The sequence below is a fragment of the Eubalaena glacialis genome, chromosome 11 (genome assembly GCF_028564815.1).
Source record: "Eubalaena glacialis isolate mEubGla1 chromosome 11, mEubGla1.1.hap2.+ XY, whole genome shotgun sequence".
In the NCBI taxonomy this organism is placed as follows: domain Eukaryota; kingdom Metazoa; phylum Chordata; class Mammalia; order Artiodactyla; family Balaenidae; genus Eubalaena; species Eubalaena glacialis.
Window position 1 is genome coordinate 90,525,266 of NC_083726.1, and position 17,343 is coordinate 90,542,608.

The 17,343-nt window shown below is 41.5% G+C and overlaps 1 protein-coding gene and 1 pseudogene across 3 annotated transcripts in view; both read left to right on the forward strand.

The window, feature by feature from the left end:
• Positions 1-17,343, forward strand: part of DENND5B (DENN domain containing 5B) — a 211,341-nt gene that overhangs the window by 186,813 nt on the left and 7,185 nt on the right. For all 3 annotated transcript variants that reach the window (XM_061206351.1, XM_061206353.1, XM_061206352.1), the window contains 7 exons: positions 3,753-3,881; positions 5,665-5,786; positions 8,475-8,620; positions 10,252-10,370; positions 11,528-11,715; positions 15,483-15,565; positions 15,779-15,905. In XM_061206351.1, the coding sequence (XP_061062334.1) occupies positions 3,753-3,881; positions 5,665-5,786; positions 8,475-8,620; positions 10,252-10,370; positions 11,528-11,715; positions 15,483-15,565; positions 15,779-15,905 (914 nt within the window). The remainder of the gene's footprint in view (positions 1-3,752; positions 3,882-5,664; positions 5,787-8,474; positions 8,621-10,251; positions 10,371-11,527; positions 11,716-15,482; positions 15,566-15,778; positions 15,906-17,343) is intronic.
• On the forward strand, positions 828-2,369 carry LOC133101305 (glucose-6-phosphate 1-dehydrogenase-like; annotated as a pseudogene).

Sequence of the window (17,343 nt, forward strand, 5' to 3'; positions counted from 1 at the left end):
TGGCACTGCACTCATGGGGGGACCTTGTACATACCGTGGAACTTTAAGTGGTAAATACCTGAGCATTTCCCCCTTGTTGCTTTTAGTCAACTGTGTCATCATTTGGGCAATGTCAGTAGTTGAGGAACAGCCAGTGCTGTTTCCTAGGCTCACTTTGGAGGTGCCCGTGTGGGTCGTCCAGCGCCCACCACTGCCACCACCACCAGAACCAGGGTCTAAGCGGGACTTGCCTGACACCAGCTTTCTCCATTCACGACCATGTGTAATGGTATTAGCCCTTTAAAGATAAATTAAGTCTGTCATAATTTCTGAAAAAAATTCTTAGAGGTGAGGTTGGTTAACGAAACGGCAACAGAATTTTCTTTTATTTCCTCATTCTGACTCGTTTTCAAGCCATCTCTTTAAGCCTCACTTGTGTGATGTGATAATGCTTTACATTTTATCAAGAGTGTTTGATCAGATGCGAGGGAGGCTGCCCCAGACCGGAAGCCCGAGCAGCCAGCCTAGCCACCCTGCCCCTGCTGGGGGAGGAGCCACAACGAGGCTGCCTAATGGGGCTGGTTTGACCTGAGCTGGTGACCAATGGCCAGGGGGCGAGGAGGCGAGGGGGTGGGGCTGCAGAAGGCCCGCCTACAAATGGGGGTCAAGGGGCGTGACCACACTGCAGAAGTGGAGCCCTTCCGCCCGAGGCTGGCAAGAAAGCCAAATTGCAGGGGCGGGGTGGGTCGGGGATGTGGACCTGTGAGAACAGTATGGAGATGCACGGGCACTCACGAGGCGTCCAGGACATGGAATAGCAGCGCTGGGGACCACAGGGGACCCGCGGCCCGGCAACCGGCGCAGAGAGCATCATAGCAGAGCAGGTGGCTCTGAACCAGACCCAGGTGTGCCGGATACTACGGGAAGAGCTGTACCAAAGTGATTCCTTCCACCAGTCTGATACACATATCTTCATCATCATGGGCGCATCCGGCAACCTGGCCAAGAGGAAGATCTACGCCACCATCTGGTGGCTGTTCTGGGATGACCTTCTGCCAGAAGATACCTTCATCATGGGCTACGCCCTCGCCCACCTCACAATGGCCAATACACGCAAGTGGAGCGAGCTATTCATCAAAGCTACCCCAGAGGAGAAGACCACGCTGGAGGAGTTCTTTGCCCGCAACTCCTATGTAACCGGCCAGTATGATGATGTGGCTTCCTATGAGCGCCTCAACAGCCACACGAACACTCTCCACCAGGGTACGTAGGCCAACCGCCTCTTCTGCCTGGCCTTGCCCCCCACAGTCTCTCAGGCTGTCACCAAGAACATCCACAAGACCTGCATGAGCCAGATAGGCTGGAACTGTATCATTATGGAGAAGCCCTTTGGGAGGGACCTGCAGAGTTCCAACCACACTTCCTCCCTGTTTCACGAGGACCAAATCTGCCGCATCGACCACTACATGGGCAGGGAGATGGTCCAGAACCTCATGGTGCTGAGGTTTGCCAACAGGATCTTCGGCCCCATCTGGAACCATGACAACATGTCCTACGTCATTCTCACCTTCAAGGAGTTCTTTGGCACTGAGGGCTGCTGGGGCTACTTCAGTGACTTTGGGATCATCCGGGACGTGATGCAAAATCACATCCTGCAGATGGTGTGTCTGATGGCCATGGAGAAGCCCGTCTCCACCGACTCAGATGACGTCCGTGATGAGAAGGTCAAGGTGTTGAAATGTATCTCAGAGGTGCAGGCAAGCAATGTGGTCCTGGGCCAGTATGTGGGGAACCCCAACGGAGAAGGTGAGGCCACCAAAGCGTACCTGGACGACCCCATGGTACCCCGCAGCTCCACCACCGCCACCTTTGCAGCTGTCATCCTCTACGTGGGGAACGAGAGGTGGGACGGGGTGCCCTTCATCTTGCGCTACGGCAAAGCCCTGAATGAGCACAAAGCTGAGGTGCCTCTGCAGCTCCGAGACGTGGCCGGTGACATCTTCCAGCAGCAGTGCAAGAGCAGCGAGCTGGTGATCCATGTGCAGCCCAACGAGGCCGTGTACACCAAGATGATGACCAAGAAGCCCAGCATGTTCTTCAACCATGAGGAGTCAGTGCTGAACCTGACCTATGGCAGCAGATACAAGAACGTGAAGCTCCCAGATGCATCTGAGCACCTCATCCTGGCCATCTTCTGTGGGAGCCAGACGCACTTTATGTGCAGTGATGAGCTCCAGCAGGCCTGGTGCATCTTCACACCGCTGCTGCACCAGATCGAATGGGAGTAGCCCCAGCCCATCCCCTACGTCTGCAGCAGCTGAGGCCCCACAGAGGCAGATGAGCTGATGAAGAGAGTGGGCTTCCCATACAAGGGCACCTACCAGGAGTGAACTCCCACAAGCTCTGAGCCCTGAGCACCTGGTCCCCACTCCCACCCACCTTGGCCCTGTCTCTCTATCCTTCCCACCGTCTGACCCCACTTCAGGAGGACTTCGGGACCATAAACTTCAGCCTCACATTACCAGCCCCGGGCCTAGGCCACCATGTGCCACTGCTACCTTGGGCCCAGCTACATTCCTCAACCACCAAACCTTGGAGAGTCGTGCTGTGACCATCCCCCGCCACCACTGAGCCAGCTTCTGTCCACAAGACTGAGCCCCAGTGGAAGGAAGGAGAGTGACTGTTCATCTGTCCTGGCTCCTTCCAGAGGCCTGGAGTTAGGGGCTACAGGGAGGGGCAGTGATAGGCCTCATGATCTGTATAAGTCAAATCATTATGTTGTACACCTTAAACTTATACAGTGTCGTGTGTCAATTATATCTCAATAAAACTGGGAGGGAAAAGAAAATGTGTGTGTTTTACTGGGAGGATATTCCTTATTGTGAATGCTTGGAATCATCAGAGAAAAGGGTTTGTTGCAATATTTATTACAGCTGAGATGAGTCATTCTGTACATTAAAAAAAAAAAAAAAGTCAAAGGAAGGGATGGTGGGTCACAATCACAAAGACTTTTCAGTGAGTCACTGTAGTGGTTCTATAATTATCCTGTCCCTTAGGCTTGTCCTTCCTGCTCAATCCTTCTTTCTCCTTAGGAGGAAAATCATTAGGAAGATAAATTCAGTCCTGCTGGATATGGCATCAACTTCTACACAGAATACTAATATATACATATATGTAACATTCATTTGGGGGTTGACCACACAGTTTGTTTGTGGCCACACAATTTCCTAAGTCTCTCAAATTTTTAAGAATTTTGAATTTATTAGTATAGTACAGCTTGTATTCTAATGCCATAGAAAATGCGATTTCATATTTTCCATATGTTGTCAGGGCAATTTGAAAAATGATTCAGTGGATTAAAGTTGTAGCAGATACTTCAACTGTAGAACAATTATTTTGAATAAGAACTTGAATATTCAGCCTGTTTTATTGCTTTTATTTTTCTGAGTGTCAGGAATAACCAAGTGCCAGTTTATAGGTATCTATGAGCCTGAAACAAGAATAAATAAAACCTGAAAGAGTGAAGTGAGTGTTAAATGCTTTATCTTAGGATATTGCCTGTGTGCTCTTGTTGTAATGGTAATTCTGATGTTGGACTAATTTCATGATTCAGGTGGAACACTTGAAGTTTAATCAACATAAATTGTGTGTTGCCTGTTGCTTCCTCTAAGTATAAAATAACTTTTCTGTGCAAGGTGCTGTAACTCTTCATTGCTTTTCCAGTTCAAAGTTAGCCTTAGGATTTACATCTTTGCTGTTTTACTATTCTTTAGGCATATTCAAAACATGAGTGAGATCAAGACTGATGTCGGACGAGCTCGAGCATGGATAAGATTGTCTCTAGAAAAGAAGCTCTTGTCCCAGCATCTCAAGCAGTTGCTGTCTAACCAACTGCTCACAAAGTAAGAGATGGCCTCTTCAGGCATTTCTGTTTCTGTGACCTGTGTGCTTACAAAATAAATTGCATAGGCTGACAAGCTGGCTTCTCCAGCATGAGTTGCTGACTCCTGTGCACATGAACTCTTCCTTTCTAACAGGCACATGCTTCAGAAACTCTGTGTCATGACCTCCTATTTGATTATATCTGGGAGGGTACAGATTTCAAAGCCAAAGGGCAGATTGTGCTACTCTGTTCAGAACAAAAGCTAATAGTCCCACAGGCTGATAGTAACATCCAAAAGATGGGTTGAATTTATGTAAACTGTATATCATATTGTAAAGATCACAACAAAACCAGGAGTGGCAAAAAAATAAAAAAGTCCACAGGAAAGGGCTTCTCTGAGAGTCTTGCTAATACTTACATTTAGTTGTTTAGAGCCAGGAAACCAATCAAGTGCATATTAGTTAATTGTTAACTGTTTTGATAGTTTCCCTTTACGCCATCAAGAAACCTTGGATGAAATGCATCATCCAGCTAATATGTATAGTAGAACTAATTTGAAGGTTGAGGACTTTGAGTTCTGTAGACCAAAGGTATGCAAAGAATTCAACAGAGACCTCAAAGATGACAGTGTTGGAATGCCACCAAAACCCAGTTCTTTTTGTGATTTTGGGTTTGTACATATCACTGTTGGGTTAAGTTACTCTCTGGAGCATTTTAGGATGAGTCTTAATGTCCAAAGAATAGGTTTGATAAAGAGTGCGTGATGTGAAGTACAGTCTGAACCTGACCTTGTTCTCTTAAAACTGATTACTCTCCCCACACCTTATCCCCACCCATAAGTCACTTGCCCTTTGTGGCCAAAGTACAAAGAAGAAAATGATAATCATTTAAAATCTTACTACATAAAGGTGACTACTAAGTATTTCACATGTTTTCTACTGTACTTCTGTACATGTTCTCTTAGTTAAGATTATACTATATTTGCAATTCAGCATCATCTTTTTTTAGCTTAATATTATACCATAACATTTTCTATATCATAAGGGTTTAGCCTCTGAAATCTGAATGCCTGTGTTCAAATACTACCTTTACTATTCACTATTTGAATGGCCGTAGACAAGATACTTAACTTCACTGTATCTCTGTTTTCCTCATCTATAAAAGGAGGATGCTAATAGACTTACCTCATACATGGTCACGAGAATTAAATATATTAATAATTTAAAAATACTTAAATGTAAGTGCTTAATAAAAAGTTATTTATTATTTTTGGGAGTAGTAGTTTTGTTTTTGTTAAAACTCTTCCTAAACTTTATTTTTAATGGGTATACCATGATATATTTTTACTTTTACAAATAATATTCAAGTGGACATTTGTGAGTAAATCTTTGCCCACATTTCATATTATATCCCTAGGACTGAGTCCTTAAAGTAAAATTAATGAGTCAAAGAATATGATTGGTTCAAAATAATTATTACCAACATATTGCTTTTCTGAAATTTTCAGTTCCACTTTCTATTATTCACTGCCACCCCCCACCCCCCATCAGCAGTGGTCATCACTTTTAAATCTTTATTACTTTGAGAGACAAAATGGATTCACGGCAGGTTGTTTCTTTAATTACTAAGTAGATTTAAATGTATTATTAACTGTATATGTGTTCATTTTTGTGAATTGTCTGTTCTTTCTAGATTAAAGTTTCTACCTATAGTTTGTCTAAGTGGAGATGTTTATTTTTAGTGGAAGACATAATGAAAAATATACTATACTGTTATTTTGTGCTTGTCTTACCCTTTCCTAGGAAGCTTTATAAACGTTATGCTTTTCTACGTTGTGAAGAAGAAAGAGAGCAGTTTCTTTACCATCTTCTTTCCCTCAATGCTGTGGACTATTTCTGCTTCACCAGTGTGTTCACCACTATCAGTAAGTCTGGAGAATTGACTGTTAAGTGAAGAGTTGCTCAGATGACTAATGGAATAAGAGTTTATATTTTTTAAAACGAGACATATCACAGTACAGTGAGTCACACACTGTGACATCCACCCACCCACCCCACCCTACCCCACCCCATCTCCATTTATGAACGAAGGTTATGCCCCAGCAGCCGGAGATGCTGCTGGAAGACCACCCTCAGCTGTCAGCTCCTGTGGGGAGTGTCTCACCAAAGAAAACTACCTTACCTGAAGCTATCCCTCCTACCAGAGCTGGCCAGCATCCCTGCCTGATCCATGGGCTGTCCCAGAACTCACTGTGGGACCAGCTGAGCACTCACAGCATCAGAGCTCAGTTTCTGCCTCAGCGCATCCTGCTTTCTTCCTCACATTCTGCATGCTAATTTCTGACTCAGAGTCTGCTTCCCAGGAAACCCAATTGGGATGGATATAAAGAAAAATGTTTTATTAAACAAATATTCCAATATCTTACCTGAAACACATAAATTCAAAGAATCAGTATATGATAATAAACTTATATAACTGAACATCATTAAACTTTGAAGATTCAGAAAGACTTCAGGATCTTGCTGGGTGTTGTAGGTCTATAGAGGGAGGAAATGATGATTGGAGATGTGTTTTTGATAAATTGAATTACAGCATTTATTCTGTTGCAGTGGGTCCCCTTCCCTACTTTGGAGAATTTTTACTTGTATCAGGAGTTTTATTCAGCTGCAAGTATCAGAAGCTTGGAAAATAGTGGTTTAAAGAAATCGGTTGTTTTAATTTTCTTATACGGTGATAAGTCTTGGGGTAGGCAGTCCACAGTGCTATCACGGACCCAGGCTCTTTGACAGTTATCAGTGCGTGCTAATCGCCTCCAGCGATGGCTGTTCTCAGTCTACCCTCCAGCCTGAAGAGGGAAGGAGTGCCAAGGAAGAGGGGTTAGAATCTGTGCCAGAAAAACATAGTTTTCTAAGAAATCTCAATAAATATCACCAATATTTCACTGGGCACAATTGTGTAGGTTTTGGCCTTCAAAGTCTCTGGTAGAGGCAGACAAGGGGAAAATGGAGTTGGAATGGTTATTGGGCCAACCTGTATTGTCTTTCAAGCTACTATTAGTTTACTAGAAACTAAGGTGTTATATACAGTTTTGAAAGAGAAGAAATAGCAGAGAGAGTTAGGATCCTAAGTTCCTCCCCATATATGCAGATTTCTCTTCATCTGAGGAACTTTTTCAATTAGAGGAATCGAAATACTTCATGAAATAAATATTCTGAGTTTAATAATATTGCTCTTTTTCTACTTTATGAAATCATTGTTGTGCATCTGTGAGCCCTTTGCAGCCACAGAACTGCTGACCTTAAACAGGCCTTTTTCTGTAGCTTTTCTAATCCTGTCAGTGAAAGAAATGAAAGTAGCCTCTGGCACCTAAAATAACATCTTGCACTAACCTCTTCTGCTTTCAGTTTCAAAAATCATTTGAGTCTCATGATTATTAAACCATGAAAGTATGGCCTTTCCTCTGACATTTTCCTTTCCTTCAGCCAAAATAAAAAGGACAGAAAGGGAGGTTATTCACCCAACAGAAAGTCGTCTATGTAAAGTTAGGGAAATGAACCATTTATCCCATTCATTTTGCTCATCTAAGAGCACGTTGAAACACGAGCTCCTATTGTGAGGCTGTATCTGAGCCTCTTGTCCAGTAAATGTTTTTAATTCTACGTGTAGTTCTTTCAAGGAGGGCTTTCTGTTAGCTCTCTTGTGACTGAATGAACAGAAATCCTGAGAATACCAACCAAAATATTGATTCTACCCTGCTTTAAAAAAAAAAAAGTATGGCTCTGAGGGATAAAAATATGCTAATGTGTTTGAGCCATCCCCATTTTTTAAAGGAAATGGAGGTATGTGTAATGCCTGTGTGGTTTACACATTTGAGCAAAGGACGGTGATAGGACAGTGACATCTAGTGGTGTGCCTTTTGAAGAGCCTTCAGAGGGGAAAGATTTCTTACAGATCCCTTTCCATATCCTGATTCTTTCCCTGGGGCACCTCTTGCACATGAGTCACCTTTCCAATTTGTAGTTTATAGACTTCATATTACGTCCAGAATGGAGGTGCTGTTGTTTATTATTCTTGGCTTTGCATATTGGACTGTAAAACTGGGATGGGAAAGTTCTGAAGTGCAGTGCTTTTAAGGGTTGGCCAAGAAAATCAGCAACAAGAGGATACTATCCAAGAAGTCATCTACCACCTTTTTTTATATGAAACCATACCAGTAACCATGCTCATTTATACTCGATTCTGGAACAAAATTAATAAAAACATTAAAACAATGAAAATACTATATAGCACAGTCACTGTTTATGTCCTCAGAGATTCTGGTGCTAATGCCTGACATTGTTTATAAATGTAGTGGTGATGATAAGCGTGTCATGTACACATAGTGATGTATATGTGTGGAAACCACAAATATTTGGACTTCTGGCTTATAAACCAGACCTCATCTTTCTAGACTGGGGGAGGTTATGATCTATCTTTTTGTTTAAGTACATCTTGATAGATCATTAAAAAGCAAATTATCTGTGAAAGCCAACCGAGTTCTTAATATATATTTGTTTTGTTATCAGGAGAATTTTATTGTAATTTTGTATTAATTTCAGCATTTTTCTTTCAGTGATTCCGTATAGGTCAGTGATCATTCCCATCAAAAAGCTAAGCAATGCGATCATCACATCGAACCCTTGGATCTGTGTATCAGGAGAACTAGGAGACACGGGAGTAATGCAGATTCCCAAAAATCTCCTCGAAATGACTTTTGAAGTAAGTTCAGCTAATACCTTTCTTAGCACAAAGTGTCATACATAGTTCTACACAATGATACCAGTTTCACTTTTTCATTTTTCCTTGAGTCAAATAATATAAAGGAGTAATTAAGCATGCAGGATCATTTTTGGGATTATATACCTAAAGTTGTCTTGAACACCTGAATTTTTGTATTTTTATTGTTATTTTAATTGTTAAGCTCTATTTTTCCCCTCATAATGGTGCACTTTGGGGCTTTGCCAGGTCCTATTCCATAATTCCCAGTGCCTAGCACGGAACCTGGCAAGTAGAGAACATTAAAGTAAATGCTGTCCCCACAGTGGTTCTCTTCCAAACTGTAAATTCACCCTGCCTGAACCTAGACAAAGGGACAGGGGAGCTGCTATCCATGCTTTTGGTTTTTAGACCACGTGGTGATATTTATAAAGTGATTTTGCAAAAATATACCTTTCACTATGGTAGTCAGTTTTCAGGTTTTACCTGGTGAAGTATTCCCATACTTTTGAGCCCACATGCTGGTTGATCCTGGCACGCAGGAAGAAGACAAACAGCTGTTCTTGTTTCAGGAGGGAAGTGGTGCTAACTGAAATGTCCTGTTCTCATGTTCCTTGGAGTCTAGGAATAGCAGTTTCCACTCAGAGTCATAACACTGCCCAAGAGCCTATTTTGACACTATCTATCTAGTGGAGTCACAGCCATCTGTATATAAAAGATTAAAATCCTTGGCTTTTCTTTGACTACCAAGTACGGAACATAAACTGCATTATAAGTCCCATCATTGCTGTTTCTAGACTCTCACATCTGCCTACTTCTTTCCATCTCTGCTGCCACAACTAATTCAAGATGCCATCCTCCCTCACCTAGATCGCTGTGATTCAAAGACGTCAAAGATACTAGCATCTAATTAAAGCTAGTAACATCAGAGCTATGAGAACTCATAGCTCTGATGTTCCCAACCATACATAGTCAGTTGGGGTCTATGACCTTTTATCAGAATTTAAAAGTCAGAATTTAGTTGACATTTATTTTCACCATTCCTATTATCATCGCTTTCTTTTGTACTTGTCCACAAAGCGTCAGGAAGGACACTAATAACATGCTTTTTTTTTTTCTTTTTAACAATAGCTTCAAAGACTTCTAGGTGAGGTTTGAAGTCAGTTCTGCCTTAGTATTTTATTAGAAGCAGAAAAATAGTCATGTTGGTGATATTTTGTATCTATAATTGTTTCTCTGACCTCTCTGTAACTAAATCTAAATAGCATCCTTTTCCCACTTCTTGGGATTCTTCTCATCCTTCATAGGCACAAATCACTGACTCTGCAATGTTTCTGGGTTCTCCAGTTAGAAATCATTGTCTTTCTCCAGTGTTTTTCAAGCACCTGTTTACATCTCTACTCTAGGGCATTGTGCAGTCCCTCTCATTTGACAGTTAATGTTCCTATGTCTCCTGTCTCATTAGAAGGGATCTATTAGATGTGAATATTTTTCTCTAGTGCACAGCAGAACACATTATGCAGAGTGGGTCCTCTGCAGTTGTTAAATTGGGTGGAATCATGGCGCCACTGCTAAAGCTGAGAGGTAGCAGGAAGGGATCAGGTACTGAGTAACCTGTGGTCCTGTCCCTGCAGTGCCAGAACCTGGGGAAGCTGACTACTGTTCAGATTGGTCACGATAACTCAGGACTGTTAGCCAAATGGCTAGTGGATTGTGTCATGGTCAGAAATGAAATCACAGGACATACATACAGGTAAGTAAATGTCCTTGGGAGCTCAGACTTCTTTTAAGACTCTTTAGACAAGAAAAGGTTTGAGAATTGTTTTCATTCCAAAGCTTTCCCGCTGCCTTCTGAATTTTAGTTTAGTTTTTTGGGTTGTTTTGTTTTTGTTTATGTCATAACAAAATTGTGTTATTTTGTTCCGAATACAAAATTGTCCCCAAAATACTTTTTTTGTTTTTAAGTCACCTACTTTATTTATTTATTTATTCATCTTTGGCTGTGTTGGGTCTTCGTTTCTGTGCGAGGGCTTTCTCCAGTTGCGGCAAGCGGGGGGCCACTCTTCATCGCGGTGCACGGGCCTCTTCACTATCACGGCCTCTCTTGTTGCGGAGCACAGGCTCCAGACGCGCAGGCTCAGTAGTTGTGGCTCACGGGCCTAGCTGCTCCGCGGCATGTGGGATCTTCCCAGACTAGGGCTCGGACCCATGTCCCCTGCATTGGCAGGCAGATTCTCAACCACTGCGCCACCAGGGAAGCCCCAAAATACTTTTAAGAAACTGATTGTGTTTGCTGCTAATGCTTAGTCCACAAATGTTGAAAAAGATTGGTGGAAGTCTGATAAAAAAAGGACACAAAAAAGAAGCTTAAAATAATGTCAGTAAGAGGAAAGCTCTTTCAGATGCTCCCGGCAAAGCCAGCACTCTTCTTTGAGAGCATTCTCCTGTTTTCTCCTGTAACTTAACTCCCACGTTAACATCTAGTTTGAAGATATTGTTGTTGAAACTAACCCCAGAATTTTAATACAGAAGAGGTATGAGAAAATATTAAAGAATTATTTTAATTTGGTGATAACAATTTATTCTCTTTATATAAGAGAGAATATCTTTAGTTTTCAGAGACTCATACTGAAGTGCTTGGGAGTAAAATGTCCTGTTGTTTGTAATTTACTTTAAAATACTTTTAACAAAAAATAAAAATGAAGCATATGGCAAAATGTTATGTTTAAGTCATAAGAATATGGGTGTCTCTTATACTTTTCTACTTTTTTACGTGTTTGAAATTTTTCATAATGAAAAAAGCAACCCACAGGCACTAAAATGATGGGCTTCACCCATGGTGCCATTTAAAAATTCTAATTAAAGCTAGTAAGATATTGGTGATTCTGAAGTTTGTTTCTGTCCTACCAGGTTCCCATGCGGGCGGTGGCTGGGGAAAGGCATTGATGATGGAAGCCTGGAGAGAATTCTCATTGGAGAACTGATGACGACAGCAGCAGATGAGGACCTGGTGAAGCAGTGTCGGACTCCGCCCCAGCAGAAATCACCCACCACGGCCAGGAGACTAAGCATCACTTCGCTGACGGGAAAAACTACCAGTAAATAGTTTTTTTTTATTTTCCAGTGTGTCATGTTGCAGGCATCATGTAGCCATTTCATAGAAAACTGTTGTATTAATGAATTACGGTAAGGAGATTGAAAAGAAAAAAGCTGAGGAAAATTAATTTGAGAGGAAGGCTTTAAGAGTGGGGAGAGAGGGCTTCCCTGGTGGCACAGTGGTTAAGAATCCACCTGCCAATGCAGGGGACACGGGTTTGAGCCCTGGCCCGGGAAGATCCCACATGCCGCGGAGCAACAAAGACCGTGCGCCACAGCTACCTAGCCTGCGCTCTAGAGCCCACGAGCCACAACTACTGAGCCCGCGTGCCGCAACTACTGAAGCCCACGCACCACAACCACTGAAGCCCACGCACCACAACCACTGAAGCCCGTGCTCCACAACAAGAGAAGCCACCGCAATGAGAAGCCTGCGCACCGCAACGAAGAGTAGCCCCCGCTCACCACAACTAGAGAAAGCCCACGTGTGGTAACAAAGACCCAACGAGGCCAATAAAATAAAATAAATAAATTAAAAAAAAAAAAAAAGAATGGGGAGAGAAAAAAGGGGGAAAAATAAAGCAGGACATTAACAAATAATTAAAAGCCTGAAGAATTTAGATGTTAAAATCCAACAAAAACTGCATACTTCTGTTTTAATTAAGCTTTGGAAGTATGAATAAATAATATCTTGCCTGAAACTTAAAGGAGGAATAAGGACAGTTACATGTTACAGTACTCCCACATCTAGTTATCCAGAACCCCTTTTTCTAAGAGGAATTCTAAAAATTCCTCTCCCTACCCCACCCCCAACTTCCTGTAGAAGTGATAGAACAAAATACTATAAAAAAGTGAATTCTGTGGATAGGATACTATGTTCATATGCCATTTTGAATAGTACAATAAACTTCTAATTTATACTAATGTGGTCTTTAATAGGCTGAATAATGTCTCCCAGGGGTGTCAGATTTTAATCCCTGGGATCTGTAAATGTTACTTTATTTAGAAAAAGGGTCTTTGCAAATATAATTAAGTTAAGGAACTTGAGATGGGGAGATTATCCTGGATTATCCAGGTAGGCCCTAAATGCAATCACATGTATTCTTAAAAGAGGGAGGCAAAAGGAAATTAGACACACACAGAGGAGAAGACAGTAGAAAGATGGAGGCAGAAATTGAAGTGATGCGGCCACAAGCCAAGGAATGCCAGAGCCACCAGAGCTTGAAGAGGCAAGGAGCAGCTTCTTCCACTGAGCCTCCAGAGGAAGTGCAGCCCTGTCCACACCTTGATTTCTGCCTGGTGATACTGATTTCTGACTTCTGCCTTTGGAATTGTGGGAGAATAAATTTCTGCTTTTTTAAGTTACCAAATTTGTGGTAACCTAGTACCAGAACCACAGAAAACTAATAAAGAGGCAGTATGATTTAGTGAAAAATCACAGAAGTTTATCAGTGAAGTGGTTTTATTTCAGTTTATAGACAGTAACCATGAGTAGAATAAGAGGTACCTAAGAGGTCCTTAGTTAACTAACAAAGCAGCTTCCTTAGATATTATTATTCCATATCCATTTCTTAGTACATAGTAATATATTAACTATTAGAATGATACAGTCTAAAAATCTCCCTTATTCTTCCTCAAATGATTCCCTGTATTCATAATTCTTCTCTGCCTTCAGAAGTAAACTTAACACGCACACACACTAGAATAGCTAAAATAAGGGTAGAGAACAGTGGAATACTCATATATTGCCAGTGGGAATGCAAAAGGAAAAACCATTTGGCAATTTCTTTTAAAGGTATACATATACTAACCATACACTTGACCCAGCAGTCCCACTCTAGATATATACCCAAAAGAAATAAATACATATATCTACACCAAGACTTGTACTCAAATGCTGCTAGCAGCTTTATTCATAATAGCCAAAATGGAAACAACCATAGTGTCCACCAGCTGGTGAGTGGAGAAGCAGATAGTAGTATATCTAGTCAATGGGATACTATTCAGCAATACTGTGGATATATCTAACATCATGGATGAATCAAAAGTATTATGCCAGGTGAGAGAAACCAGACACAAAGGACCAGACGCTATATGATTCCATTTGTATTAAATTCTAGAAAAGGCAATGTAATAACGATGAAAAGCAGATCAGCAGTTGACAGGGGTTACGAGCTGGGGAAGGGGATTGACTGAAAAGGGGAACGGGGGAACTTTTGGGGTTGATGGAAATTTTCTATATTATGTTTGTGGTGATGGTTATATGTCTATACATCTGTCAAAACTCATCAAATTACACACTTAAAATTGGTGAATTTATTGTATGTAATACCTCAACTATGCTGATTTAAAATTAAAAAGTGGATTTCAGTTCAGTCCTTCCAAATTATTACAACTTGTGAATCAGTCCAATTTCATGGGGTATTAATGTTTTGAGAGGCCTTATCCCCCACTTCTAGTCATATTTTCTTTCTCAATAAGCAGAAAAATTTAAATAACGTGAAACTGAGAGATGGGTACCGTGGTGTTTTTTTCACAGTGTGTGCAAGGTGATATTTAGAGAACTAAACACTTTAAATTGGTTTCAAAATAATGCTGATCAGCACAGGGTTCATTCGAAATGAATAAAAGCTTTCAAAATAGATCTTCATGTTTAAAAGAGAAAGGTACAAGTAAAAAAATTACTAGGAGCTGGAGATGACACAGTATCAGTCCTTCAGTTATAAGGTTTCCATTTTAACAATTTTTTTGCGTTGGTATAGAAAAAACTTACTTGAGTCTTACCTGGAAAATGTCTTATGCAAGAAATCCTCCAGCAGTATGAATTTAAAGATTCTTAAATTCTAGACTGTATAGCATGTCATTTATAGTGTGATATGTGAGTTTGATTTAAGAGTTAATCACTACAAGAAAAGACCAATTATTTAATTTTTCTCTTGTTACTTACTTCTATCCATGGATGAAACTTGTTTACCACCTTTTTTTCTTTTCCGTCTTTTTCCCTTTTTTTTTTTTAAATCATTCTTGGGGTTTGGGAGGCAAAGGTGCTTTAGATTCCATTCAAGCAACCCACCAAGCTCTCCCTCAGGAAGGGGGCCTAGGTAAGCAAGTACTGGCTGAGAGAATGAAGCAGTGCCCAGATGGCCTAACTAGCCAGAAAGAAACAGTTCTGGGCTTCAGGCAGGGTGTCCCCATGTACCTGGCATCTTTAAACATATACCCTTTACTTTTAAGACAACAGCAAAGCACAAGATCCAAGTTAGACATTCAGAGCTCCAGAAGCCTTGGTCTGTGCCTACTAAGGACTCGGAGGTAGGTGGGTTAAGGGGTACCTGAGGAATGATGCTGTGGGTCTTTCCCACCTCTCTTCTTAGATCTGAGGACTAGCTAGCACTTTGTGACAGGCACCATGCCGGATGATTTACACCTAATATCTCATTCACTTTTCCCTGTGACCCAAGAGGTGTGTATTTTCCCTGTTTTAGATTGAAGAAACTCAAACTCAGAGGAAGTTAGAGAATTTGACCAAGGTTATGGATTGCAAGTGGTAAGGCTGGGATTTGAGTCTTGGGGGTCTCTTGGTTTCTTCTCCATTGTGCCAATATGCCTCTCCCTTGGCCAAACTGGCCAAGGCAAGTTTCATGGAACCCTGACAAGCCAGCCTGCTCTGGTGAAGTGTTTCCACCACAGGCAGGCACAGTTGATGTCCTGTAGTACTTTGGTTTATTTCCCTTGCATGAGAATTCAGCCATTATTGATTATTTTTTAGAACCCAATGCTGGACAGATCCAAGAAGGAATTGGAGAAGCTGTGAACAATATTGTGAAACATTTTCACAAACCTGAAAAAGAGGTATGATGGGCTATAAAACTTAATATGGTAGGATTTTAAAGCTGCTTTATACATGATACATAAGGCAATAAAAGGTGCTTTAATTTTCATTTGTAAGCTTTCTAATAGCTGCAAAAGATGCTTCATAGCTACTCTCAGCACTTGTTCCTCTAGTATTTTTCTTAAACATCGAGCAAGAGCTTATTTTCCGGCACTGTGTGTTGCGCTCCACAGAGAGGAAGCCTCACTGTGTTGCTGTGTGGAGAGAGTGGCTTAGTTGCAGCACTTGAGCAAGTTTTCCACCATGGCTTCAAATCTGCTCGCATCTTTCACAAGAACGTCTTCATCTGGGACTTCATAGGTAAATTAAAGCTGGTGTATGTTGTTATAAGGTCATCAAAATGTTTCTTAGAAAACTCAGACTCAGGAATTTGAGTGAATAAGAGTTAGTGATAAGGGTGTATGTTTTTAAAAGTAAATATCAAATAAGCAGTATCTGTGCTTTTCATTCAATCAACAAATATATATAAATGTCCACAATATTCTAAACAGTATTCTAGATGCTCAAGATATACATAAAGATAAAAGTAAACAAAACACAGAAATTCCTATGGTTGACAAATTTATAATCTGGTAGGAGCAAACAATACACAAAAACATAACAGATATGCAATTCATCTGATATATTGGAAGGTCATCGTTGATCCAGAAAAAAATGGAGCAAGGTGAAAGGAAGTGGAGTGGGAGCACTCTTTTAATTGGGGTGCTTATAGACTATGTTGACAAGGTAACATTAAGCAGAGACTTTAAGGAAGTGAGCCTTGTGAATACGGGGAAGAGGGTGCTGGAGGCTGAGAGAAGCGCCCAGCAGAGCAGGGTGGGGCTGTGCTTGGCCTTGCATGGAACAGCAGGGATGTTGGTGTGACTGGAGCGGAGTGAGCGAGAGGGGCTGGGATTCTCGGAGGAGAGGGTGTTTACTGCCAGAGCCGCTTGTGGAGGGCCTTCTAGGCCTCTGGAAGCACTTTGTTCTTCGTACTGAATGGGATGGGAAGTCCTTGGAAGGCCTGGAGCTAGGGAGTGACATGATATAATCTATGTTTTAAAAGGATCACTCTAGTTCTGTGCTGTCCAGTATGGTAACCAGTAGTCACATGTGGCTATTTAAATTGGCTTAATTTAAATTAAATTTAAAATTCACTCCCTCAGTCACACCAGCCCTACTAGTGGCTGTAGAACTGGACCTTGCAGATGTAGAATATTTTCATCATCATGGAAAGTTCTACTGGAATGCACTGCTCTAGCTCGCTAAACTTTATATTCTTTATTTTGCTATGCAGCTTCTTCTACAATTCCCAGTTTCTTTAACAGGGAGATTAATCATTTCATGTTTGTAAATAAGGCCTGGATGAAGTAGTTGATTTTATCCAATAACTTTTAGACAAAGAAAGGAAAGTTGACAGAGCTAGGCCCCCTAGAGTGGGTTGTTGTTTTTTCTTTTGGAATGCATAGACTCTTACTGCTCCTGCTTCTGATATGTATATACATAACTCTTCCTCAGATTTTTTAAAAAAATAAATTTATTTATTTATTTTTGGCTGCGTTGGGTCTTCGTTGCTGCACACAGGCTTTCTCTAGTTGCGGCGCACGGGGGCTACTCTTCGTTGCAGTACGCGGGCTTCTCATTGCGGTGGCTTCTCATTGCGGTGGCTTCTCTTTGTCGCAGAGCATGGGCTGTAGGCGCACGGGCTTCAGTAGTTGTAGCACGCGGGCTCAGTAGTTGTGGCTCGCGGGCTCTAGAG